The sequence below is a fragment of the Zootoca vivipara genome, chromosome 3 (genome assembly GCF_965207765.1).
Source record: "Zootoca vivipara chromosome 3, rZooViv2.hap1.1, whole genome shotgun sequence".
Lineage (NCBI taxonomy): Eukaryota > Metazoa > Chordata > Lepidosauria > Squamata > Lacertidae > Zootoca > Zootoca vivipara.
The window spans coordinates 26446556-26465790 of NC_142586.1; the positions used below are offsets into that span (position 1 = coordinate 26446556).

The 19235-nt window shown below is 42.0% G+C and overlaps 1 protein-coding gene across 3 annotated transcripts in view; it reads right to left on the bottom strand.

The window, feature by feature from the left end:
- MBOAT2 (membrane bound glycerophospholipid O-acyltransferase 2) overlaps nt 1-19235 on the bottom strand; it is a 61893-nt gene that overhangs the window by 17635 nt on the left and 25023 nt on the right. For all 3 annotated transcript variants that reach the window (XM_035109881.3, XM_088665711.1, XM_088665710.1), the window contains 4 exons: nt 6297-6392; nt 4282-4337; nt 3011-3065; nt 1094-1277 (listed from right to left, as the gene is read on the bottom strand). In XM_035109881.3, the coding sequence (XP_034965772.3) occupies nt 1094-1277; nt 3011-3065; nt 4282-4337; nt 6297-6392 (391 nt within the window). The remainder of the gene's footprint in view (nt 1-1093; nt 1278-3010; nt 3066-4281; nt 4338-6296; nt 6393-19235) is intronic.

A 19235-nucleotide genomic window follows, 5' to 3' on the forward strand; every position in this document is an offset into this window, starting at 1 on the left:
ACCACATGGTTCTATGTTAGGAACAGAGAAGATTTTCTCATTTCTAGGTCAGGGTGGTGGAGGAGGTTGGCAATGAACTCCTGAAGTTCAGCAGTCCCTTAGCTACTATGAGTTGAGCCACCCAAACTCACATTTAACCCTGGTTCACAATGCTTGGCATCAGTCATTTCCTCTGCAACTTCTCCCATCACCAATATTTACACCAGCTTTGGGTATGGTAGTAATGGCAGCAGCAGATGATAAAGCCAAAGACTGCATCTAAGTAGATATGGGACCCAATTCAGCTAAACAGTTTTTGCTGGCAGGAGCCAGCATGACAAATTCTGCTAGTGCAACAAACGAAACAAGCCTGTTAGACCTTAAAGAATCCAAAATAATACAGGGTGCTAATTCAGCCAAGTTTTACTCAGAGTAGATTCATCCATTTCAATGGAGCCTAACTTACTTAGATTCATAAATTTCAAAGGCTGTCCCCTGGGAAAAATCTAGTTGGAATACCACCCTGTATTACTTCAGATTATAAGATCTAACAAAAAGTACAGTGGTACCTTGGTTTCGGAACATAATCCGTTCCAGAAGACCAATAGAGTTCTCAAAATGGAAGCCTCAAAACAGAAAACTCAATACAGAAGCTGCATTTCATGTTCGACTTCCAAGGCGCATTCGAAAACCGAAGCATTTACTTCCAGCTCTACGGCGTTCGAAAACTGAAACGTTCTTCAACGGAGATGTTTGAAAACCGAGGTACCGTTGTACATAGTTTCTTCATTCATTCTTGTTGTCCCCAGCCTGCTGCTGCAAAATAACTCATTAATAATAGAAGCAGCAGGAAAATTACATTAAAAGTACATATTGAAATATGTAACTGCTTCCGAGGCTACTATACATTGGCCCACAAGGTCCATTAATGAGTATCTATGGAGAATATCTACCTTTAGACAGAACTGTGTGCCATTCATGATCGATCACCGCTCATGTTCAAGAAACAGCTTGAGAGAGTTATGCCTGCAAAGAACATGTAATGCAAACAAAGCTTCTCATGCACTAGAAGAACAGCAGCACAGCAAAAGAAAAAAAAAGTCATAGATCTTACATTTGGAGAGGGATCTGTTTGTTCATATTTTATCTCTTCTTTCCCATTTGCCTCAGACTGTGTCAGTTGGTATGATCTGCCTTCAATGAAAGTAATATAGTCTTTATAAGAGCATAATGGGCCTGCCAGGATACCCATGAAATTACAGTTGTAACTTAAATACTCCAGTAGACTTGGCATGCGCCTGTAATTCAAAGACAAGCATCTCGTGAGGTTTTACTGACATTTTCTAAGAGAACAACACTAAAACCACACACTGATTGTATTCTAGTTGCAATTACTTCCATTTCTACTTGATGTCACACACCTCCACTTTAAGCTATATAGACAGAAAGTTAATAGGCATAGGGTTCCCCCCCAAAAAATCCAATGGCTCTCCAGCTGTTTCTAAGAATTCTGTACAGCATTGGTTCCCAAGCTGGTTAACGCTTGTCCACAAGTCAATGTGAGTTGAAAAGATGCCGGGCACAATATAGTACAAGGGGGTGTTGGAGAAATCAAACCACAGGACAATTTTTTGTTTCACGTGCCTGGTGCTCCTTTACATCTGGCAGCACGTGAGTGCCGGGGAGTCCTCTGAACATGGTGCAAAGCGCATAATATTTCTACAGTAAATGCCACGCAGAGAACAGAGATTAACCTACTCAAATATAGTGGGATGTTACAAAAAGTCGAAAGCAATCTTTCAACGTGCTAAGGAAATTAGTTGTTTATCCTAAGATTCAGCTTGCAAAGCGGTTATTTTGCTTTACTGACAGTCTGCGGTTGCATGTGCTAGAACACTTTAGCATAGCTTTGTTCCTGTGGCTAGAGCAGTACATGAACCAGCAAATGTTACCCTTACCCCATATCACCCATATTAATGAACCAAGCAAGGTTCATAATAATAATAATAATAATAATAATAATAATAATAATAATAATAATAATATTTGTACCCTGCCCTCCCCAGCTGAAACCAGGCTCAGAGTGGCTAACATCATACAAATAACACAGTATACATAAAAACAGGCATCGATTAATTAAAATACATCTTAAAATTAATTCAGACAAATTAAAATCTGGACAAATGGCAATTATCGGTTAAGACTGAGAGCAGTTAATACTTCCCAGGACCAACTGTTTTCACTGATCATATAAGGACCTGTGAACAGGCTGGGAGGCCTCCTTCATTCTTGTTCTTATACAAAGAAAAATAGGTCAGACTGCATGGAACAGCTCCATCTTGCAGGCCCTGCGGAAAGATATCAAATCCCGCAGGGCCCTAGACTCTTGTGGGAGAGGGTTCCACCAGGCTGGGGCCAAGGCCAGTCTAATTTCCCTGCGGCCTGGGATCTTCAGAGTGTTGTTGTTTGCAGACCGTAAAGTCCTCCTTGGGGCATACTAGAGGAGGTGGTCCTGTAGGTACGAGGGTCCTAGGTCGTATAGGGCTTTGAAGGTTAAAACCAGCACCTTAAACCTGATCCTGTACTCCACCGGGAGCCAGTGCAGCCTTAATCCTTAATACCCTTAATCCTGAAGCCAAACTTTATGGATTTCTCTTAACATGCATTATTTAACGGGCTTTGATTTCTGGAATGAAGGGGAAATCCAATGGGTGAATCAACACTCTATTAGAAACTTGTCTATATAAATAAAGGGTCTGGGAGGAATTGACTCATATCAAATGCAAAGTGAGTTGCATCAGACTCAACAGCATATTATATCCAAAGTTATTAATTCAAAGCATATTATTCTATCCTACTTTTGGGGGGTGTAAAGCTCAAAATGGCTTCATTTGTACTTTACACAAATGAGCAGAATGCAACCCAGAGTTTTAAGGAGTCTCCTTAGCTTCCTGTTTTCTGCAGAATGGCCGATTGCAGGTGGAGTCTGAGGGGGCAGGTGGCAGTTTACACAGAACCAGAGAAAACTTACCTCACAGCTAAGCATCGCTGTGATGGTGTCAGTTCTTCCTCCTTTCGAAACATTCCTGTAGGTTGAGGAAAGAAATGGAGTGTAACGTATTGGGCTGGGTCGAACAGTGATGCCAAACTGTAACTTGGCATCACAATAATGGATTGCGGTAAGCCTTAGGCCATCAGATTCCCCATCGGATTGCGGTAAGCCTTAGGCCATCGGATAAAGAAGGAGCTCAGTAGCTTACATTTCCCTTGTAGATAAACTGCAGCTTGGTGTGTTGTTCAAATCTGGGCAAGCTACAGTGAACGTTAACTATGGTCAGTGGAAACCAACCAACTGCAAACCATGGTTTAAAAAGCAGGCTTGCTTCAAGTAACCTTTGTTAAGAAAGATTAATGTAGGGTTTGGGTGGCATGATAAAAATGCAGCTTATCCACCATGGAAGGTTGTGTTCTCCTCATTGAGGAGGGGAACATAAAAGCCCAAGGATTATCAAGATTTTTCTAACACTAAACCTTGATTTAGCATTATGTCCCTATTCCCCCCCCCCAATGAACTGGGTAACTTACTTAGTCCCAAAACATCCTCCTCCTTATAAGAATGGCTGTCTAAACTGATCAGTAACGACAGCTATAGTTTAGAATATCTGAACTCTATCTTCATAACTTTACATACCACAATATTGCCAGATACATATTGCATACAAAAACCAAGGACAGTTGAACAAGGCACAAAACAGCTAAGTAGTAGCATAGTATTCCGCCTTTGTAAGTCACCAGTTATCTGTTTTGTTAATTTAACAATAAGCACAACTCCTTCACCTATTGTAAAGGACTGCCAGAATAGAGAATAAAGGATATCCTTGCATGACCTGCTACATCAGGCATAGGCAAACTCCAGCCCTCCAGATGTTTAGGACTACAATTCCCATCATGCCTAGCTAACAGGACCAGTGGTCAGGGATGATGGAAATTGTAATCCCAAACATCTGGAGGGCCAGAGTTTGCCTATGCCTGTGCTACATGTTCAGCATGAGTAAAGAAGCTTCCTTGAGAGTTTTTACATAGTTCTGGCTGTCATATTTTTGTTGTTGTTTACTGTCACATAGCATTCCCCCCATTAACAGATAAACATATTGGTACAATTATGCATCTCCAGTTCCTGTTAAAAGACATGCGAAAATAAATATGGCCACATGGCTTATGTTCCACACCGCAAGAGAATGCATTGCATTAAGATGAGATGATTTAGCTCACTGTCCTTCCCCCAGCCCCCCAAAGTCTTACCATCATGAATTTCATACGCCAAGCTTGTGATTTTCTGTGTAATTATCATCATTGGGCTGTGACAAAGTGAGAGGGAAATGAAAAAATAAAAGACTTCAGAAACAGAACATGCAGATCTCACCCATAAAAGTATTGTTTTCCAACAGAAAGATAGAACTGAACGTGCCATTAATTTGTTTTTAAAACATGCCACTAGAAGTCTTTTTATGGGTAGGTCTTAGGTAAGCCTGTATGGAAGGGAAACCAGCAGCATTAGCATTAATACTAAACCAAACAACTATATTGTTTGATGCCCAGGAATTCAGATCATTGTCAAGAGGCTTTGGTTTTGAAGCTATTCTGGGATATTCAGCAACTAAGCATGACCTTTCCATGGTGGTTATGCAACTGCGGAATGCCTTCCCAAAGGAAACCCATCGGGTTTCCTCTTTTTGCCAGATATATACAATTTTAATTCAACTCTATTCATCACGGTGCAATGCCATAGGTTAAAAGAAGGGAGACCTTGGAGGAAGGGTGGGATAACAAATGACCATTTCATTTGAGCTAGCATAACAAGATAACAGTTTGATCAGGGTTACCATTTATTTCCAACCTTGATTTGTGGGCAAGCTTTGTGATTGGGCAAAACAACAACATGGTTTCCCACAAACCAGTGGCAGAATTCCTTCGTCTCACAAACAGAAGAGGATGGAGCAGTCAAACCTGATGCTCTTGTGTGAGCCATTCCATGGCATTCATGTTTATGCATTTATTTACGCACATATGCGCCAGAGACAGAATGCATGATTTCCCACCATGAAGGCCATTCTCATATACACAGGTGTTCTTGAAAGCCAATGGAAGAGACTAAAACCTGACAAATGGCAAGTTTAGGTTATTTTTTAAAGAGATACTCCCAAATCTGGGGCATTATTCACCAGGTAGAGGTACCAGGGAAAAATGGCTGTCCCTAGTAACTATAGTAGTGTTGTTTGAGCCTGTCAGGCACATGCAGTCAGCCACATATTTGCTCCATAAATATTAGAATACAGCTGACTTTGAAAAATTGAACTTATTTTAAAAGCAATAAAAAGTAATTAGTGTCTTTGTACAGCCAGCCTGTAGGGAGCATACAGTATTGGTTTTCCTGCATGTCGCAGAAGACATTGTTTGCTGCCTTATAGTCACTTGGGTAATGGTAATTATAATAACAGAGAAAGCAATATAGCAAAGATCCACCAGTACTCAGGAGAAACACCATTCCCTGATTACACAATTCAGAGTAGAAAAATCAAAACACATTTTCACAGTGTAAATAAATGGTAATCTGGAGGTCCCACGCCAAGCACAGATAAAGGAGCGATTTTGACTCCCTCAACAGCTCTATAAAACCCTCTTGTACCAAGGAGAGGAGAAAGATGACAAAAGCATGTTGGCAGATAAATTGGTTGAAGAGAACAGCATGAAGAGAGCAAATTTTAATACTTATGTTTTTATTGCACATCACCATAGGCACATGTTAAATGGAGAAGCAGTATTAAATGCTTTGCCCCAAATAGCAAACAACAGCTTGGGAGGGGTTTTTTCACAGGACAGTGGCACAAGGGATTTCCTATATTTCATCTATCTGCACTCCAAAAGGAGCTGTGATGAATCTAGGTAGAAATTTGTGTGGTGGCAGTCCTTCCCAGACACATATCCCAGTATAAAGCTACATGCATGGAGAGGATTGTACAGAGTTCCTCCCCTCTTATAGATACATAGGCAAATAGCTCAAAAGAAACCCATAGAAACCGATTAAAGAACTTTAAATTGTGCACACATGTACACAGTTCCAGGAAAACATGTTTAACTCATTTAACTCATCTGTCTGTCTATCTATCTATCTATCCTCAATGGGTTGTATCCAACTAATACTTAACTAATATCAATTGATTTTAACGGGTCTTCTCTGAATCTGTCTTAATTGGATACAATCCACTATTTTTATCTAGAGAAACAACTGGGATATAGAAAGTATTATTTATTCTTACCCAGAAAAATCAGCAGAATATTGTCCGTAATCAAAGATATAGACTCTAGAAATTTGGCACACAGTGAGGTATCCCAAAGCAAAAACAAAACAATATCTGAAAGAGAGAAGGTAAAGTGGTTATTAAATTATCTATCATGTAAGTGCATTGGAGAGTAATATAAGATTTAAAAAAATATTTAAAGCTATGGGTGATCAGGCACACACGCACACACATATGTTAAGAACATTCTTTCCCCACAACAAGCCCAATTTAGGGCACCCAGAGAATATTCTGCAAAATAACCAACTGAAATAGCCCCTTTCTCAATACCACAGAAGAGGGATTCACCCATCTATATTTTAGGAGTCTGCTACTATTTGCAAACAGTTTCAAGTACACTTATCTTTCTACTCTGACTTCTTAATAATGTTTTTTTTTTCTGATCTACATCTTCAACTTTCCTGCTAAGAATTTGAAATCTTTATGGCTTGAAATTATAATTGGGTGCTACATCTACAGCAATCATTATTAGGTTGCTACATCTTTCTTTCATGAAACTCTGCAATTACCTTGGCAAGAAAGTAGCAGTGCATGATATGAGAGAGGCAATAGTCGCAATGTTCATTCACAGCAAATTACCGTATTTTCCCATGTATTGGATGAGGTTTTTTGACTCAAAAATCATGTCCAAAAACTGGGGCCGTCCAATACACGGATAGTTGCATGGGGGGGAGTGGCATGTCACCAGCCAGCTGGTTGGTGGGAGCACGGCTTCCCCCGATGCCGCAGCGAGCAGGGAGCGATCTGTGGGTGGGGGGTGTTTCCTGCCTGCAGCTGCGTGGGGGGGAGAAGCTGCGCGTCGCCAGCCAGCTCACTGACGGGAGCGCAACTTCCCCCGATGCCACTGTGCGCAGGGGCGCTCCCTGGGTCATTTGTTGCACCCGAAGGCATCGGGGGAGGTTGTGCTCCTGCCAACTGGATGGCTGGCTGGAGTGCAGCTTCCCCCAATGCTGCTGCGCGCAGGAAATGATCTAGGGAGTGTTTCCTGCCCGCAGCTGTGGGGGGGGGGAGAGGCTTGACAAATTTGGGCCATCTCCCCTCATTTTCTCAAAATTGAGTCCCCCAAAATTCGGGCAGGGGGTCCTTATACATGGGGGCATCTTATAGATGGAAAAATGCGGTAATGCTATTCGAGATTATCACAGTACAAAGGTGGTAATAGTCCCATATCCACTATGGGATTGATTTGTTACAAAAGGGCCCTTAGACCATCTTGTAACCTTATTGAAGCAGATACTTTCATATTGTTGCATGTAAGCATCTTCGTACAACCAGCCTGTAAGCGTATTATAATGGCAGAAGCTCGAGATTCTGTAGGACAGGACAGGCTCAGGAGAGAAAGGAAGAGCATCTACAAGCTCCCTGGTAAAACTGCACCATGGTTCTACAGCCATCTTCAACAACAATACTTCCTTCACAAGGACTGATAATGACAGTCTTTTCCTCGCTCACATAAATCTCTCTCCTTTCTACATTCTAAGTAATAACACAGCAGCATCAAAGGACCACATACCAAAAAAGTATAAACCCTGGAACTATGCCTTCGCCCTGAAAGATTCCAACGCTGTCCCGGTATCTACTCAGGCAGCACTATCACTGCATTTAATAACATTTGTCCCTATTGAAATGCATTTTGTTAGTTTTGGCGCAGTTCTCCAATCTGTTAATGTCATTTTGAATCCCAATTCTATCTTCAGTGGCATTAGCTACCCCACCCAGTTTGGTGTAAATCTGATGAGCATCCCATCAACACCTTCAGGCCCAGGGCAGAGCCATGGGGGCGTGTCCCACTTGTCACTTTTCCCCAAGATGACAAAGAACCATTAGTGAGCACTCTTTGGGTTTGGTCAGTCAACCAACTACAAATCCACCTCACCCAGCCCACTTTTTACCAGCTTCTCTGTAAGAATATCATGGAAGATTTTGTCAAAAAGCATGCTCTGATCCACTAAACTTGTAACTCCACCAAGAGAGACAGACAGACAAAGAGAGAGAGAGATTGAGATCTGTCTCTCAAAAACCTATAGCTACGGTCTTATTTTTAGTCTGTGGTGTGGGAAGGGAACGGGGAGCAGTTCTGATAGGTCACTTCCTTGTGCTCGGAGCGTTCTCTTCCTTCAACACGAGGGCAGGAGCACTCGAGAGATGGTGCAGCCTGTCCAGAACCTCTAGAAGCAGGACATCCATTTTGGGGATAATATTTTACCTCAGCATTTACTTCACCCGCTCCTCTAATGATGCCTGCCAGAACCACCAGTGGAAGTCAGTAGTGAACACCTCACCCCCATAATTTTGTTGGACCGTTGTGTGGTTTACTTGAAAGGCCTTAGCGACCCCAGCTTTGCATCCAGCAGATTCGCTTTGCCTGGGAGTTGTGTGCCACAGCCAACTGAGGTGGCTTGGTCAAACAGGACTGTTTCTCCACTATTTTTGCTGAATCCGCAGGGTACGGATTGCATGTACCTTTATGGTTTCTTCTCCACTCGGAGGCTTCTCACTACGATGGTTGCCCGGCAGGGGACCTGTCTGGCTCCAGTGTGTCACTGGCTGACAGCTTCTAATTTTCTACTGCGGAAAATTATGTACATCGTAGCGTGGTGCAAGTTTTATTCAACACCGTGCGACTCGCAACTACCTCAAAATGTCTGCTACCCTAGTCTCTCATTGTTCCACAGGTCTGTTCCATGGAACACCTGGGTTGTATTTTACTACATAAACTTGAAATAGTAACTTGGTGTAGCTGCATTTCAGGGCAGAAAAGATAGCAAATCGACTGCTATGAGAACTGGAAAGGTCTAGAGTAGGAAACTGAGGACCAGCCCGTCTACTATGGCTGAGTAAACTAATGGAAATGCTAATCATTCTGACCAAAGACATGACCATTTTCGACCAGAAAATTCAAGCATTCAAAACAGCCATTAGCCATTAAAGTTATTACTTATTTCATATTTTTAAAGTAGCTTCGGTTTTGAGTGCAGGCACTTGTTTCCTAACTTATCTGATAAAAAACAAAAACTAATATTCACAGTTGTAGATGAAATTTGGCAGGGGGCGGTGAAGGTGATTGATAGCTGGAAAATCTGTAACTAAATTCCTATTACACAGTGCCTACTCCACCACACCAGATTACTTCATTAAGTATTACAGAAAGAGGCATTCTGATAAATGCCATTTACGGTAAGACAGATGACATTTCAAATAATGAGCACTACAGAAAATGAATCTGAACACAATAGTACACACAATAATTTGACACACAAGCTTTACGGTCATTAATATTCCCTTACCATGGTAGAATCTGTAGCAATGAATATGGAAGTGCACATTTTATGTAAAAAGCCAATGATAGCATCACAGAGCATCTGCTTGCTTATAACAGTTATTAATAAGCTGCATTAATTAAAATTACTGTTTATACTAAATGATTTCAGTCATAAAACAAACGTGCATAGCTGTTCTTGAGCAGCCACAAATTCTAGGTACTCCCATGAGGCTCATAATCCTATTTGGGAGTTAAACAGAAGCAACAAGAAGAAAATAAAACAATGTTTATTTGTTGCCAGAGTTGTGCCTTTATAAATATTCTTATACAGCATGCACAGGAGCCCTTACCACCTGTTCCTCTAAGCAAGTCCTGGATTCCATCCTATTCATGCCTACTCAAAGATTCCAATGATTTCAATTAGACTTGCTCACAGGTTAAGTGGGTGCAGGATTTCAGCCTTAATGTCCTAAGCGCTAATTGCGCGCGCGCACACACACACACACTGATGTAACAGATTCCTCCCTTCCCTCACCACCCCCAGCAACACAACCAGCAATTAACTTCCAACATTAGAATTTGTCACAAGCCATTGGAACTTGTGCAATCTAAACTTCTTGGACAGTTCTGCTCCTTACCAGGCAGGATATGGTTCAATTACTGTTTTCCAGTGTGTAAATTAGGTAGGTTTGTCTTTAACTGCACAATGGAACTAAATCTAAAGGTTTTTTTAACTAAAACTAAAGTTATACAACAGGTGTTAACAGCTTTTAAGAAATTCAAAGAGTAGTTCCTCCCATCAATAACCCTCATGAGTGTTTTCAAACTAACAGGTGGGGAATTCGGGGGGGGGGATTCAGATACTAAAACATTTTCCATACTACAGAACAGTCACCAGAGGTATTACTTCTGCAAAACTGAAAGTGGCTATTCAAGTATTTAGCAGCAGCATTCATGATGTTTGGACTTATTGGCTTTCTTTCTATAGATGAGTATGAAAAAAATACTATTCAAAAGCAAGACTCAGAGAAATGCCACTGTAAATCCAAAATTATGCACCTCATCTTTGAAAGATTAGATCAGCACACTCAACCAACCACAGAGACCTTTCTGGCCTTAAATTAGTTTCACATTAATCCTTTCATCAGAAGAAAAGCCTGCAGCGAGAAGGCATCTTCATGAAAGTTGCAGGTTTGTTATCCTTCCTGTAATCGTCCTCATCCAATAGATAAGCATGAAACAGCATTTCACTACATCAGCGGGGGACAAATGCTTTAGGCAGCCAGTCCCTTTCAAAATTACTTTTCCTGGTGTCCATGTTAACAGGCATGTCCACTATCATTCTGCCATCCATTTTATGCGGCATGCTTGGAAAATCTGTGAAAAGGTTACAGCAACAAAAAATGTCTGTGAACATGCCGGGGTGCACCACAACTCTTCCGAGGGTCACCAACAATGCAGTCCTATGAATGTCTACTCGTAAGCAGTTCATACAGAATTGTAGCCTCCAATGGCTGGCTTCAACTGGATTTGCAGGTTGCTCACCATTACAAAAGACTAGTTTGCTATTTTCTATAAAACAGCTTTGATTTTCCACTGTACCTTTCATTATTTATTCCTTTTATTGCTGAGTCTTTAGCCATCTTCTTGTTCAAAATGTGTTTTGTGGGACAAACGGAATATTTTTTTTAATATGACAGCTGCTTAGAACTGCCATAAATAAAGACGTAATAAAAAGATACAGACATTGTAAAGCAAAGCTCTTAGTGGCTTAACTTTAGCAGAGGACTGTTCTACCAGTTTCCTGACCTCAGTGGCCAGCATAATAGCCCTACAACTATTTTTAAAAAGCTACACAATTAACATTATCTTTAAAAATTACATTTGAGCAGCTTCTAAAGTTTACTTTTCCTTGTTTGGATATGCAAAGTTTGAAGTGGTAACACATTAAATGTACTATGAACACAAAGAGGCACATCACTGGCGATCAGAAAAGGCTTTCGAATGGCAAAGTTGCTGGCTGCCAGTTTTCTTCTAGGCAGAGACTGCGTCAATTGATTAAATGCTAAGTATTGTTGCTACTTGTTATTTATAAAGGGCCGGCAATTGCATAGTGCTTTACAAGCTTTATTGTGCTCTCACAACAGCTTTGTGATGACTATTATCCCCATTTTAAGAAAGGGAACCAAGGGTGACAGACCATGACCTGCCAAAAACAAGTCCATGACAAATGAAATTTTCTCCCCATCTCTACAGTTACTGAACCACATCAGATCAGGGATCTAGGAGACAGTCACATTGTTATTACTGCTACGCACCAAGGAAAAACAAGGGTCTTTACTATTTGTGCCTGTCAACATTTTGTGAAAAGACAAGCTGAAAATATGGCACACATTTTCTCCCTGGTTCTCAATAATAAAAACTGTAGGGAAATCAGAATCAGCCCTCAGATCATCCTTTCAACCACTCAGGTTTGGATTTTTATTTTATTTTTTATTTTTTACATCCCCTTGTCTCTTTCATATGTCTCCGAGACAGAAACAAAAGTGATTTATGCAGAATTATCTTGCCATCCTCCTCCTCCTCCTCCTCCTCCTCCTCCTCCTCTCAATTTGTCTTTGTTCTGCAACATAGACAGTACACCACAAATCTAATTATGGTGGGGATTCAATTGTCATTTCTATGCATTCACTGAAGAATTCATCAATGAAACAACCTGTATTTTTGTTTTCTCATTAAAATCTTGCTTCAACTTCTCTTGTCTGTTTGCTCCAGAAACTGATGACACCATATCTATGACAGCAGCTGATATTCTCTGCTTTCATACTAGGGTTTTTCAGGCAAAAGCATCGTGATCTATGTAGCTTCCACTGACTTAGCTCCTCTAATGTCACAATTAAAGTTGAACCAAACAGGGAGAGGAGAGCTATGGACATTCACGTTCTTGAAAACAACCTTTACTTTTACAGTGATTTTGCAGGGAGGGTGGACAGGAAGTTGTTTGGAGAGAGGAAGAAGAAGGGAATGCACAAGCATGCGCCAGAACAACTAAGCCAGGGGTCCCCAGACTTACCGAGCGGCGGGCCGGTGCCCGCCGCGCCGACCGCGCGGTGGGCCGGACGGCAGGGGAGTGCGCGCGCAGCGGGCCGGAGGGCGGGGGAGTGCGCGCCCGTGCGCATGCGCACACGCACACGGGCGGGGAAAAAATCGCCGAAAATCGCTTGTGCGCATGCGTATGGGCCTCCCCCGACCCGGAAGTGCACCAGAAATGACCTCTTCCGGGTCGGGAGAGGCCCGTACGCATGCGCACAAAGGATTTTCGGCGATTTTTTGCCGATTTTTTAGATCGCCGCTGCGCCGCGCGCCGCGAGAGCGGGCGGCAGCAGCGGGCGGCGGGGGTCGTCGCGGGCCGGATTGGAAGGCCGATTGGGCCGCATCCGGCCCGGGGGCCGTAGTTTGGGGACCCCTGCACTAAGCTAACACTTCCCCATCTTGTTGCAGTGGCACAAAATCAAATATAGCATGGCCCAGATGAGACAGACGACCTGATCCAATTACAGAGTGAAGTGTGCAGAACCAGGCTTGTGTGTGCCTTCCATTTACTGAATCGAAGTTGCTGCTTACAGATAAAAACGTACAGAAATCCTCGTCTCATTATAGATACTAGATGCTGCACTACATTGTTTTCAATGGGATGTGCATAAGTATACTCATATTGTGTCTGGATTCACAGAAGGCAAAGCAGTATGGAGACATTTGCATTCAAAAATGCATCCTGTTTAAGATGCAGTTCTTCATGGAGTGACAGTTGCACGGAAGCCTCCTCTGCATGCCAAACTCCCCAGAGAGATTCATTGCCTGCCAGCACTGTGTAGTGGAACAGGGAGTAACAGCATGGTTGCCTTTGCAACAGGCCAACACTTTCACTTACCCCATCCCCTCCATTCAAAGCGAAACAATGCGAAGGCCTCATTTGCCCTTGATGAGATCATTGTGCTGGCTATGTGCTCCTTGATTGGCTGAGAGCACATCGACAGCAAGAAGGGGAGGGGGAGGAGACACTTTGTTTAGGAAATGGCACCAAAGCAGCTCCTGAGAGACAGGTAACACAACAGGTGCAAGGAGGGGAGAAAGTGCATATAAGCTTGTGTGCCCTCTAAATGTCCCTTTGCATGCCAAAAATCCTCCCCCAGATAACTTGGTTCAATCCTAGTGAGAAAGCAGCCAAGGTAATATAGACCCAAATAGTTTTAGTTCTCTTCATCTCCAAGTTATTTTAGCACACAGAGCATTTCTATTACACACATCTCACTCTAAGCAACATACTGTCTGTCTCTGCACGTCTAACAAAACCATGGTTTGGCACTACATGCATGAGAAGGAAGGAACCGCCATGAACCTTGGTTCTATGCTTATGTCTACAGCAGAATATTTCACTTCATCCCAACAGGGCCAGCTCTAGGTAGACCGCCGGTGGTGTGGTGCGCCAGGCCGGTAGGCAGAGCGCTGCGCGGCAAAGCCGCGCGGAAACCATGCTGCACCCTGCAAGGGCGGGGGCACCGGAGCAATCTGCACCCCCTCAGCACCAGGGCGCGCGACCTGCTCGAGACTGCCCTGCATCCCAATCTGCTTCCAACTTTCCATATCCTTTTGCTTCAAATGTCCCCAGTTTTGACAGCCACCAAAAACAGCTGGGTCATATTTTTCAAGCCTTCATATCATTCAAGAAAGCAGCTGATTGGATCACCAGCTCTGCAGCAGAAAAGGAAATGCCCAGCTGCTCAAAATATCATCTCCAAATACAGCTGTTGCTAATATAATAAATTGAAACCATTTCCTGTAACTCTGTAAATACCTGGGTATTTCCAGCAAGCTTATACTTTGCAACATTAGCAAAATACTTTGCATTACACTTACAGCAGGGAGTGGAAACATGCATATATGAGGTATACGGACTGTTTCTTTGATTGGGTTAACATTTCTGTAAGAAAAGTGAAATGTGAAGTAGCCTGGAGGCACTGATACTTAAGTGGCTGTTGCTCCTAATCTCAAAGGAGTAAGCAGAAACTAAGTATAGGCTCTTGACAACCTAAGGCAACCTAAGGCTCATGGGCCACAAGCAGCCCACGGGGGTCTTTAATTGGCCCACGAGCCGCCCCTGAACCAATCCACCTGCTCAACGAATCCCCGCACGCTGCGCTAAACTGGCGCAGTGCAGCGCGGGAACTCGCTTCCGCGCTGCTGGGACTCGTGCCTGCACAGACGCCGGAAATTGTGGCCACGGACACGATCCAGCCCACGGAGAGATCTCCGCTGGAGTGAACTGGCCCAGGCGACGTAAACCTTGCCGACCCCTGCACTGTGCTTTATCCTCATTGACCTCATATGCTAGATGTGCTTTTCTTTTTCAAGCAAGGCATGGCTTTGAAATACCACTTCAAAATTATCTGTACACCTATTGTTAAAACTGGGTACTTTTATGTGAGTAGAATACTGATTCTACACTACAATATTCTTACATCATATGGCTTCCCCTGCCCCCCCCCCAAAAAATAGAAAGAGCAAAACCCCTCAAACATGCAGTAAAAGACTGGTTTTGACCTTTACAGCTTTTTCTCAACAGGCATTTTCTTTTCTGCAAAGTATGCAGATTCTTGTTTTTCCAGAGACACAGAAACCTAACAGCAAAAGACACTTGGGTGGAGGAAAGCAAGCAAGCAAGTATTCTTTCTGGGGAAAAGCTGCAAATGTTGGAAAATGTAATTTTGAATAGCTGAAAAACTCAACGCTCATTGGATCATTTCTAGGAACAAAACCAATCTGGTACAGACCTTTGTTAATTTCATTTTTGCTTTCATCACACATGGGTGCAACTCTGTGAGATACTACCAGTTTTGAAGCCAACAATGGAGCTATAAGATGAAGTCTGAAAAGCTCCTCCAAAACACCAGCCACACTTTTGCACGTGTGTTGGGGCATTTCTTAAAATGTGCAGCCTATGAAATATCACCATATACTAAAACAGATCTGAAACATACCTTCGACATGTTGTGCTCATGTGGCATCACCCACTCTGCATTCCACTTGTTCAATGCAGTCATGAAAAGGAGAGATGCTTCCAAACAAGAGATCTTTGTCACTTCTGAACTCAGAGAACTGTGGTTAGTCTTGTTAAAAATCCAGATTCAATCTGTAATTTGTGAGCCTGCCTTGTTTCCACAAGCTCAAACACCACGAGAAACATTACTTAGCTTAAAAATGGAAAGTGAAAACTTCTAAATCACAAAACTGTGGTCATGTCAGAGAAGGATAGGGGATGGAAATGCACAGGCCTGAGGCTCACTGCTAAACCTTAGATTAAATATTGTATCAGATAAGGGTCTCGATGAGCAATTTGGTTTCTGCTTACAGAGCAGGCTTTCTTAATATTTGAGGTATTACACTAATATACAGCAATTAATGCTGACACTTGTGTCAGGCAAAAGAGAGCTGTCAAAGTCATTAACTGAGTTGCCCCCCAGCCACATAGTCAACTTGTAGTAAAGCCAAATATTGGAGCTCAAGTTTACGGCAGCTTTCAAAGAGTTCCTATGTGCAGGCAAAAGTCACCTAGAATGCCTTTCCAAAGTTCTATTCTTGCCTTTCCAGAAACACAAGCTTTTAGAAAAGCAGCCAACTGGAAACATGACAGAATGAGGTCTTAATTAGGGGCATGAACAAACTATCATACCTTGCATTCACCGGTCACTGACAGTGAACTAGAAGCCACACAGAGGGAAATAAACTAACCTAAAAGACTAACCTAAAAAAAACTACAGTGACCTAACCTGAAAGAACGTCTCTGTTAAAATAAATAGAAAGAGGAGGAAAGTAAAACAAAGTTCCTACATACAAAGTCAAAATGGGCATGCTACTACTTGCCTCTCGATGATCTTAACAGTGTGGATTAAAGAAATACCTTAGTAAAGAGCAGCTCAAAACACCCAAATCCCTACTAAAACAAGAACTGTAGGAAACTGTCAAGGAGCAATTAGTTTTTGTTTTGATTCAGACCATTTGATCACATCTAAAAGTATGCCATGCCTACCTATCAAATTGGGCTGCAAGGTTAAACCAACCCTTTTAAGATAAAAAGGGCTTTGATATAGACAGCAATTAGACATGAAAAACCAACATCAAGTAAGGTAAGACAACGCTGCTGAGCACATACTTTTACATCTATGCATTTCCTGGTGTTTTATTGGCTACTGACACAATGCATACAGACAAAAGCATAGACACCATGATGCAGTAGGGCCTTGTGGATGCAGCAACCAGTGTTAGAAACTGAGATATAAAAGCTATTCACTGTATGGCCCGTTAAACCTGGGTTACAGGTGCACTAAAGGAATGTTTGGGAACCCTTTTTGCGCAAGATTACAAAGCTGAAAATGAATTGTGCATATTGTCAGTGCCAGCTAAAATCTGACTTGCACAATAGCATGGTTGGGGGGGGGGAGCTGCTATGCACCAGCCAGCCAGATGGTGGAGATGTCAGGCAATACGCAGGTGCAAAATGCACCCCAAAAAATCAAGTAATAATCAAGTGGGGAAACAAAAAACCCCACCTCTTCCAGTCCCCCTTTGCAAGTGTTAAAAAAGATAAGCAATAAATTAAACACGTATAGCCCTTCATAACTGACATGATATTCATATATATTGTAAATCAAAGTACAAGTCATAGTTTATCAGAAGTCATGAAGAACCTGTGTATCGACTCAATATATTTGTATCTGACATTGGAAACAGCATTCAAATATATCATAAAAAGCAATGCACACTTACTAATACATTATTATTGTTGTTGTTGTTATCATTATTATTATTATAATCATTTCAACTAGAAAACAAAACTAATGTAGAAAGTGACGTTGTCTAAACTGGTTCACCTGAAATAGTAAGTTAAACTATATCTTAGCAAGATCACACAAACAGTGCATATTCTTGCTATGCCATACTTTGGCTTACAGTGTTGTTGAAAAGAGGTCTATTTTTAAAGCGTTGCTAAGAATCATCTGCATAGTTTAGCACAAAAAATGTGGCTGTTCTGTTGGCTTCACTAAAATGCTCCCATGCCCTTGAAACACAGTACTCTGTTGCATATGTCGCAAGAGGGGGGGCAGCACAAACACCGATACAGTACATCAATTGTAACAAGCAGCTCTGACTCTTGCTATTTTGAAGCTCCCCCAGCCTAATCCAAAAATAACAGCTCATCTCAGCACTCTGTAGTGATAAAGCAGTCTCAGGCTGCCAGATTATTAAATGGCAAGTCAATTAACAATTTTGCACGTAACCAATTAATAGTGTAAGATGTTTGCTTCAAAGCATAAACCAACCCTAATAACATGACTCACATTGAAGAGTGCAGTATTCTTTTCGGCCTAAACCTTTTTAGAAAGAGAAGTTTATTGAATGTAATGTTATTTTCTATTACGTATTATTATACCAGTTCTTTTGTCCCTTTCTTCTCTGATGTACAATCCCTTGAAATTCACAGCGTAGACACTGAGCTCCACCAACACACTTGCAGTAAACACACAAAGTCAAGTCTTGTCATTGAAATATTTTTCCAAGCTAACACACCAACATGCCAAATAACAACCTCATTCGTTCCTTCAAAGCATGCCTTCCCGCCAATGACTTCTAATCTCATTTTACAAGCAGCCTTGTATGCTGTGAAGATGGTGAAAAGGAACATACGTTTCATTGACTTCCCCCCCCCTCCCTAAATGCATCTGATTTTGTAGCGGAGTCCGATTTATTTGACAGGAATAGTTTGTTGCTGTAATAAAAGCATGCAAGCAGTACGAGGATGACTCAGAGCTCATTTGCTCCCAGTCAAATCACTTGGCGGCCTGACAGGTGGAATAACCAGCCTTACAGAAGCATCAGTAAAGGGATAGAGTTGCTGCTTTCAATGAAAACTGAATAGACAGCAAGAAAGAAATGCCTTCAACCTTTGAAGTTCTCATTTGACGGATTGAAAACAAAGGCCTGTACGACAGGATTGCAATACACACACAAAATAATAATCTGTGGTGCTTTTTTGGAATAGCCAGTTTAACCTGTCGACGTTCATCAGCAGATATCACTGTGCTTAGAAGATAAAACTTCTACAAAAACCTGACTGAGTGGTAATTCGATCCTCATCAAGCTTTCTTTTCTTTTTGAAAGAGCAATGGAACCCCATAAGGGCTCTAAACTTTCTTTCCTCAGGAAAAAAAACCCAACCCCTAATGCGTCTCCTCAAACTGTTCATGAAACAGGGAGAGGGGGGACATTTCAAAAGCAGTTAGCCATATGGCACAGATGCCATGAAATGCAGTGTTCAACGGTGTGCACCTAAGCAGCAATCCAAATTAAAATCTTTGCTAGGAAGTGCAGTTCATCCTTAGCATACTGGACTGTTATCATCATTATTTCTGCCCTTTTACAACTACAAAACCTGGAGGTTTTACTGTGCTACATGTTTTTAAGGGAATGCGGCTCCCCTCTTCAAATATGCAATAGCATCACCATGGTTCCACATTATATGGCAGGAACTGTTAACAAGAACATACCTAAACTAAGCAGGTTTCAGAGTTGAAGCCCAG